Genomic DNA, 8,218 nt, shown 5'->3' with positions numbered 1-8,218 from the left:
TTCTGAAGTGCCATCCTCTTGCATTCTCTCGTCTGGATGCTCAAAGAAGTCTGATTGCATGGAAGTCTATGAAAGTCCCCCTACTTCCAACTTGATTGAGTAGTTCATAATGGTCACTGTTTGTGTGCAGGAAAGAGGAATATTCCACTGCAGTGAAAAAAAACACTTTCAGGTCATTTCAAAGTCATTAACCCTGCAGATGGCCTGGGGGTTAAATATAAATTACATTAAACATTAAACATTAAATATTAAATTACTGGTCCTGTAGGTAAAATTATGCAAAACCCAGCTGACATGAACGTGTCCCGGCACTCCTCACAGTGTTATCATGTGTGATGTCATCGTTGTATCTCAAAGCCAGGTCCTGACTTGCTTGTGTAGACGAAGCTTACATGGCTGGAGGGGCCTTGGAGGGCGTGTCCCTCCTTTTTGCCATGGAAACCGCCTGGATGTGCTACTATAGCCACTGAGCTGAAACCACTCATCAAGTCAAGGGTCAATTACACATGACTGAATGACATTTTCGAAACTATCAGGGGAAAAAAATGTTGTGATGCGTCACGGCCTGATTCTCTGCTTCCTCTTTATTGTGTCTTCACGTGAATGTTGAACAGAGGAGGGGATTTACATTCCACAGCTGCCTGTTTCGCTTTCAGACGCAGACATCGGCAGTATGAATTAAGGCAATAAATAATCTCCTACATGTGCTCCACTGCTCTCTAATTACTGTAGCTCCCTTCCTGTGCTCCCTCAGACTGCACTGTGCTGGAGGATTTTTTTTTCAATCATCCCTCCCTCCTTCCTCATCCTGTCTCGCTCCTCGGCGGTAGAGGGAGAAATGTGGAGAATTCTTTTCAGTGACCACACCAAACTATCCAGTCACATGTTCTCTTTTTCCTTCCCTTCCTTCTCCTAAATAAGGAATTACAATTTGAGTGGGGAAAAAGAGAAAGAGCAAAAGGGGCGGGCCATAGAGTGAAATAAGAGGACGTGAAGGTATCTCTCTCTCTCTCTCTCGCTCTTTCTCTCTCTCTCTGTTAAATGTGGTGAAGTCATACATTGCAGAGGAGAGTGTTTGCTCTATTTGCGTTGGCAGGCCTGTTTGGTACACTCTGCACTCTGTTGTAAGGAAGAAGAAGAGCGGGAACACAGCAACACTAATTCCTCACGCACCTGTATTCACCTGAAAGCCACAACACAAAGTAAGTAAACACTCCTTCTCCTTGTTTTCTCTCGGCCTCATTCATCAACCTCAGTTTTCTGCTTTCTCGCTGGCAGTCAGAAAGATTTCTTTTTCGGCTTTAAGCTTGTGGCCAACTCTGTGCAGGAAACATAAAAAAAAAAGAGAAAAAGGAGGTGTAATGTATCCTACACCCCACCCTCGCTCTTTGTCTCCTTCCCTTTTGCTTCTAGTCGATTATTCACAGAATAGGACTCAATATTGTAAATTCTTGAGTTATATAATCCTGTTTCTTATCCACCTTTCCTCTCAGCACACTTCTGATAGCTTCAGAGCTCTCCGCCCTTCAACATGCAGCACATACACTCTGAACACCAGGCTGCGGGTTCAGGAAATGGCAGTAAAGTACATGCGTTTGTAACGTATTGTCACATTTATGGACCATGGTAAAGGTTTATGTGGAGGCGAGCGCTTCACCCAGCGAGGTTACGTAAAGAATGTGACTCGGGATGGTGTTTGGGCTCGTCTCACTATCTTCAGTGATAAGAACTAGAGAGTGCAGGATCAACAGTCTGGAGCAGCAGCTGGGAGTGAAGGGACACACGACCACACTGTGAGAAATATTGAGTTAATCCATTGTGTTCACTTCACAAAGGTTTCAGGTCGACCTCTTGCTGGAATAAATCACAGATAGAGTTGAGACGGTAAAGATGGTGATACTGTTCTATGCAGCCAACGAGAACGTTGTGCAACATCATGTAATGGATGACGGCAGGCTACTGTGATGCAAAAGTTCAAGAATTTGATCCGGGGGTGGGGGGGGGGGAGACAACAAATAGAGGAGTAAAAACTGGAGCTGCGTCTGAGTGAGACACTTAACCCTCAAGTGACAAACAGGAGCTGATCAGTGGTCTGAACCAGAGGGGAGTTTGCTCAGAGTAGCAGTTTAGGTGTTAAAGCCTGTGTAAAGCTAAAGCAGGGTGGTTAATGGAAAAGCCCCCTCAATAATAATTTGTTGAGAAAATAACAGACTCAGTCACATCAGTATGCAGTAGCAACTCCCTGTTGTTGGAATAACAATGGCAAAAATAAAAAAGGGATCACATAAAAGATTACGGTACGAGCTGCAGTGCGACTGAGGCTTTGACTTTTGACTAGAAACAATTGACAAACTACAAGACATTTAAATATAAAAAAAAAGATAACTGCCGTAGAGCAAGTTTTAGGTAGTAGGAAACTACGGTCACATAGAGTCACATTACGGAAGCCAGCCACGTGGTGACCTGTCGAGAGCAGAAGTACAACCAGTGTTTATCGACATCTTTGTGTTCTTGGGGTGTGTAGCTGTGACTCTATGATTACAAGACGTTCCCTGTAACTACCAGGCCGCTCCCAGTTCAGTTCTAATGCGAACACGTGTGCTATTATAGGTTGCGGTCTACATTCACAGTCTACTTTCACAGTCCTGCAAAAGGTCAGTGCAGAGTGACAGAGGGGATACGACCCAATCTGCTGACATCCAATCAGAGATGCACATGTGTAGTTCAGAGGTCGAAGAGCAGATTAGATTTAATCTGAAAGGGTAGACTCTCTGACTTCATCGTCCCTCCGTCGGTCACTGCATGCAGAATGAGTCCTGATGTTTGCAGCTGCTGCTGCTGGGGCGTGCCACGACAAAGGGGTTGTCTAGGAGTTACTGATGTTTGGATGTTTACTTCACCCTGGTTACTGTGACAAACTGTTTTTGGTGTCACTCAGCAGGCAGGAAGTCACTTCCACGTGCCTGTATAACCACTGTGGCCTCAGACAGTGAACACAGCCAAGTGTGATCCATGGCAGCTCGTTAGACACATTAAATAGTTGTCAAACTATTAACACACATTGTGTAAGACTGAGAAGAGGTGTGCCTATCTGCTTTCATATTAAACCCAGTTTCAAAAATAAAACTCAGATTCTTGCACAAAATCCTACATGGTATTTCAAGTCTCATTCACATGCAACTGAAAATGTACAGCCTCCTTATATTTTCAGAACATACATACTGGAAATTTGTACGCATATACTTGGCAGGGAGTCAAGAAAAGTAAGAGCAGAGGATTTTCCTATCAGCTATAACCATCTCCATATGTTATCGGATTTCTGAGTTCCGAGTCACTGGTTTGCGTAACTCAATTATTAGGATCTGTAAAAGATATAACTGCGGTGTGGACATGCACATCTGATATGTTCATGTTTTAACAGGCTTGTTGTTGTTTTTGTTGCTATGGTGAGCAGCGGTTTTGTTTAGAGTCCTGTATACAGGACATAGCAGGGAGTGGAAGGAAGTAACAGCCGAATGAGCAAACAGGATGCAGGGAGCGGGCCACTTCTGAAACCAACAGGAAGTTCATTCTGCATTAATAAATGACACAATAATTCCTTGCAGCAAGCTTATACTTCTTTAAGATTTAAGCATTAAACTACCGCATGTCCAAAATGTTTTCAACGCCACTCCCATATATGTCTGTTGAATGTAAGCCCCCTGCCGGTTAGCTTAGCTTAGCATAAAGACTGAAAACAAGGTGAAACCGCTAGCCTAGTAACAACAATGACTACTAGCTAGCACCTCATGCTCACTAATTAACATAAAGCGATGAAACAAACATAACGTGTTGTTGTGTGAGCTTTGGCGGTGCTGGTTAGCAAACTTTGTTATCTTCAGACAAAGGCTAGCTGTTTCCACCTGTTTTCAGTCTTTATGCTAAGCTAAGCAGCTGGCTGTAGCTTGGTGGGAGTGGTATCAATCTTCTCATCTAATTATCATCTATCAATCTAGTGATCTAAATCTAACTCTCCTCCATCAGTATTTTGCTTGATTTAAACACTTTAAACTAACTTTGACGTGAACTTGTTTGAACCAAAGTTTGAACAATAAAATATCCCCTTGAACAAGTGAGGATCAGGCAAAAAAAGTATTTATTCTGAAAGTTCTTTCTCTCTCTCTCTCTCTCTCTCTCTCTCTCTCTCTCTCTCAAAAACAAAAAGAGTTCTACCACACCAACAGTCAGGCACACATGTACGCACCAGGAAAAGAGTGATTAAGATGCTATTTGTTCTGACTGCAGGGCAGGACTGTGGGTGTGAGCAGGGTATAGGATTTGAATGTGAATGATGTCATCCATCAAATATCAATATTGAAAAGGACACAATAGAGTAAAGTTTGCTAAGTTTCCCACCTATCTCTCCCTTCCAACAGCATGGCAAACGCCGGCCCTGCCTTTGGTCTGTCCCGGGAGGTACAGAGTAAGATTGAAAAGAAATACGACGTGGAGCTGGAAGAGAGGCTGGTGGAGTGGATCGTCGTTCAGTGTGGCTCCGGAGTGGGCCGGCCTGAGCCAGGCAAGACCGGATTCCAAAACTGGCTCAAAAATGGATGTGTGAGTGTTGGGTTTTCATGAATGTGCATACAGCATTGTAATTGTCCATGGTGTACAGTTTACTCAGAGGGATCTGTGTCGTTCTCTAGGTGCTGTGTGAGCTCATCAACAGCCTGTCTGGAGCCAACAAGCCGATCAAGTCCATAAAGAGCTCCGGCATGGTGTTCAAGCAGATGGAACTAATATCCCTGTTCCTCAAAGCTGCAGAAACCTATGGAGTCACCAAAACTGACATCTTTCAGACTGTAGACCTCTTTGAAGGTAAGACAAACAGTAGAACTCATGCGTATTATTACAGCACAGTTAAGTGTTTTGCAGATCCCTGAATCTGGTGTGTGCTCTGCTCATGTGAGATTGTTGCATGTTTTCAGGCAAGGACCTGGCTGGAGTCCAGAGGACCCTGATGGCTCTGGGTAGTCTGGCTGTCACAAAGAACGACGGGTGTTACAAAGGAGACCCAAGTTGGTTCCACAAGTGAGTTTAGAACTGGATTTCTGTAGGAAGTTGGCAACGAAGTCGGTCTGGTTTCAGCGCTGGGGAGCGAGCTTGTGGGCTGAGAGATGTCTGTCCTTATGTGTGCAGGAAGGCCCAAGAGAACAGGAGAGATTTCTCAGAGGAGCAGCTGACCGAAGGCAAAAATGTCATCGGCCTGCAAATGGGGACAAACAGAGGAGCGTCTCAAGCTGGAATGAGCTACGGACGGCAGAGGCAGATCATCAACAACCCCTGATTCCGAGCTTAAACCCTCCTCCCAGACACTCCTCCTTCTGCCCGTTCAAAGGCCAGCGAGGACCAGGAGGAGTAACGTAACCTGACTGTTTCCAAGGCTAAACTGGACCAAAACGGGGACCAAAGACAACATGTGCACATACTTATGTTGAGTAGGCCAACACAGATACTAGAAGTAAAGAATTAGACCCAGCATTTCACATAGTAAATTGTAACTTATATTTCTTTTTCTTAAAGGATCCAGTTGTTTTGCATGTTTTAACCCACTGCCTAAAATCAAATGTGTTTCATATATTACTGCAAACCATAATTTTAAAAATGTCTTATCTTACAGATTTAGTTCAGTTCATTCCAGTTCACTATAATATTAGCTCGCGAAGATGAATTTACTTTTCACAGTGTCCTTGTTTGATTTGAGTTTTTCTGCTGGCGTTGCTCTCCTGGCAAGACAGCCATCAGTTCTTGGCCGTCGGGGTGTCTTTGAATGCACCACCAAGGAGAGGTTTGAAACCGTTCCCTGAACACAACTGCTACAATGCAACATTAACAACAATTAATGAGACAGGGAAAATGAATCCAAATGTTAATAAGCATGATAGAAAACGTGATCTCAAGCATCATTGGTCGTGTACTGGAATGAACTGAAACCAGAGGCAGTGTGGAAGGTAAGACGTAGTGTTGTGGTTTACAATGATGTGAAGCACAACATTTGAAGTGACAACAAACAAATCCACCACCATAATCAACTGTAAGTCACTGTAGAAAATGAATGCCTGGTTTTAAAAAGGTTGTAAGTACAGTTGTGTGCTTTGCTCTATAACACAATATGCAATTAGATGATCTCAGTTAACTGATTTGTAATCAATATGTCAGACCTTCTTTCTATAGTTGTGTACGTCATATATAATGATGATGATTTTGAAATAAAGTTCGATTTACCTGTACAGACGCCTCTTGTGTGATGAATGGATTAACGATATACACATGAAGACAGTAGCGGGCTTTGTCCACATCTGCTTATAACTCTATTGATCACATAAAATCATGACGCTATGTGATTCTTCATAGACTTGCAGCAGCAGGTAAACAGGGAAAGTGATTAGCTTATGTACATAGCAACCCGTAATAAACATGTCACAGTTTCTGCAAATAACACAGAGCCTTGTTTGCTTTAAACCTGAGATGCACTCCGAGATAATCAGATATAATAACGGCTGTAAAGAAACAAAGACGTTCCATCCAGTTTCCCTTGCTTTGCCTAGTTGGATGGAACGAGAGAAACCAGGAGGATTCAGAGGAAGAGCTTTTGTTTATGCTGCGTTTTTGCTTGAATACACACTAAGCTGTCCAGCATGAACTGGCTCAGAAAAAAGGCCGGAGATGGAGAAGAAAAGCAGGAAGAAGGAGACAGAAAAAGCAGCAAGTTAGGTTTGATGAGAGAAAGAGGTGTTAAAGATATAACAGGAGGAAGTCGCACTTTAGAAAAAATGTCCAGATGGAGTCAAACACAGGAGATTAAGGTGTCGTGGGTCAGGAGGAGAGTCAAGCCAGAGCAGAGGACTTAGAAAATCACATCATTTCCAAAAAAGGAATGATCATTGTAGAGTCAGGTCAAACAAAAAGACTTCTTTTCCCCCTTCCTACTTATTACTGGTCCGTTAACAGGAAACTGTGTGTATAAAGTTTTTACCCATAGGGGTCAATTGCCATTTTGTAAATTACTTCAAGTACAAATTGAAAACAAACGGGAAGATTACAGTAAAAATGTCTTCTGTCCTAGTCGTTATAAGCATATTGTTGCTTTAATTTTTTGTTAAATCTATTATTTTTCACAATGAAACCATTAGAAAACTGCTGCTCTTTACATGCACACTGATATTAAACGCTTCATAAATAACTTCTGCAGCACCTTCTAGTCTCTTGAGATCGTTTCCTGTTTATGATGTCCTCAAATTCACTCCACCGATGCTGCAGGACATTAGTCTCTGTGGGACGGAGGCTGGGGTTTTTCAGCTGTAGTTTAGTTTATTCTAATTGCCAAATGTGTTTATTATTTCAACACTAATATTTATTTAAACACGAGTGCTTTCAACACTAACTTGTATGCTTAGGCCTAAATGAGCTCATAGAGTCAGTGGGCCAGTTTACATAACGTACCCGCTTTAAGACATTTTAACTTTTTTTACTCTTTGTCAACCGTATCTATGGGAAACATCACTGCCAAACTGCTGAGGCCAAGACAAAAAACGGATTTCTACGACGTGCAGGGCAGGACAGACAACTACAAGTCAATAAAACCCAGCAGATTTAAACAGAAGGAGAAAAATCAGCAATGCATTGGACTAGTAGTTTCATCACCTTTCATGTCTGAGGAGATAAAAGCTGGTGTGCTGACAGATGGGGTTCCTTTATCATGAACTGTGTCAGGAGTTTACAATCTAATCAGCTATTGTTTGTTACACTAATGTTCAACTTGTCCACGGTGAAGTGACAGAAAGCCTCCTTGATCACGGTACTTAAATTCATAGAGCGCTGCAGTGGACCTACTCAGTAAAACTGTGATTTAAGGTTGTTTACCTCATTTCTTCCTCAAATTGGACATCACGTGACTTTAAGGTTGAGGTTGAACTGGTTAACTAGTAATTGACTTCTAACCTGCCAGTGTGGAAACAGTAAAAATATATGAAACTCAAAATACACGAAAAAAAATATATCAAACTGTGCTTCTTTTTGGCTTGAACACAGGATTTTATTTTCTTCCATCAGAGTTTTAATGAAAGTGTGGAAACACCAAAACACCACTGCCTCACTGCAGTGGAATGCACTTTGCTGCCATACAGGGGCATAACAGGGACGCCGGTTAGCCTGGAGGTTAAAGAAGTTGCCTTATGAC

The 8,218-nt window shown here is 42.5% G+C and overlaps 1 protein-coding gene across 1 annotated transcript; it reads left to right on the top strand.

Annotated features, from left to right (window-relative positions):
• The first annotated feature begins 1,032 nt into the window (after positions 1-1,032).
• On the top strand, positions 1,033-6,269 carry LOC311025565 (transgelin-like). Its single transcript, XM_084028536.1, has 5 exons — positions 1,033-1,202; positions 4,416-4,596; positions 4,686-4,857; positions 4,968-5,070; positions 5,179-6,269. Exons 2-5 carry the CDS (start codon positions 4,417-4,419, stop codon positions 5,324-5,326), a joined length of 603 nt encoding a protein of 200 aa, XP_083884662.1. The 5' UTR covers positions 1,033-1,202; position 4,416; the 3' UTR covers positions 5,327-6,269.
• Positions 6,270-8,218: the final 1,949 nt, after the last annotated feature.

Source organism: Eutrigla gurnardus (assembly GCF_963514095.1).
Source record: "Eutrigla gurnardus genome assembly, chromosome: 15".
Taxonomy (NCBI): Eukaryota; Metazoa; Chordata; class Actinopteri; order Perciformes; family Triglidae; genus Eutrigla; species Eutrigla gurnardus.
The sequence above is the reverse complement of the archived record's forward strand: the minus strand, read 5'-3'. Positions and strand labels throughout refer to the sequence as shown.

Bases quoted from the DNA above. Each gene is read 5' to 3' on its own strand.
- LOC311025565 (XM_084028536.1), top strand. From the start codon at position 4,417: ATGGCAAACGCCGGCCCTGCCTTTGGTCTGTCCCGGGAGGTACAGAGT. The intron at 4,597-4,685 runs GTGAGTGTTGGG...GTCGTTCTCTAG, and splicing joins ACTGGCTCAAAAATGGATGT to GTGCTGTGTGAGCTCATCAA. The intron at 4,858-4,967 runs GTAAGACAAACA...GCATGTTTTCAG, and splicing joins GACTGTAGACCTCTTTGAAG to GCAAGGACCTGGCTGGAGTC.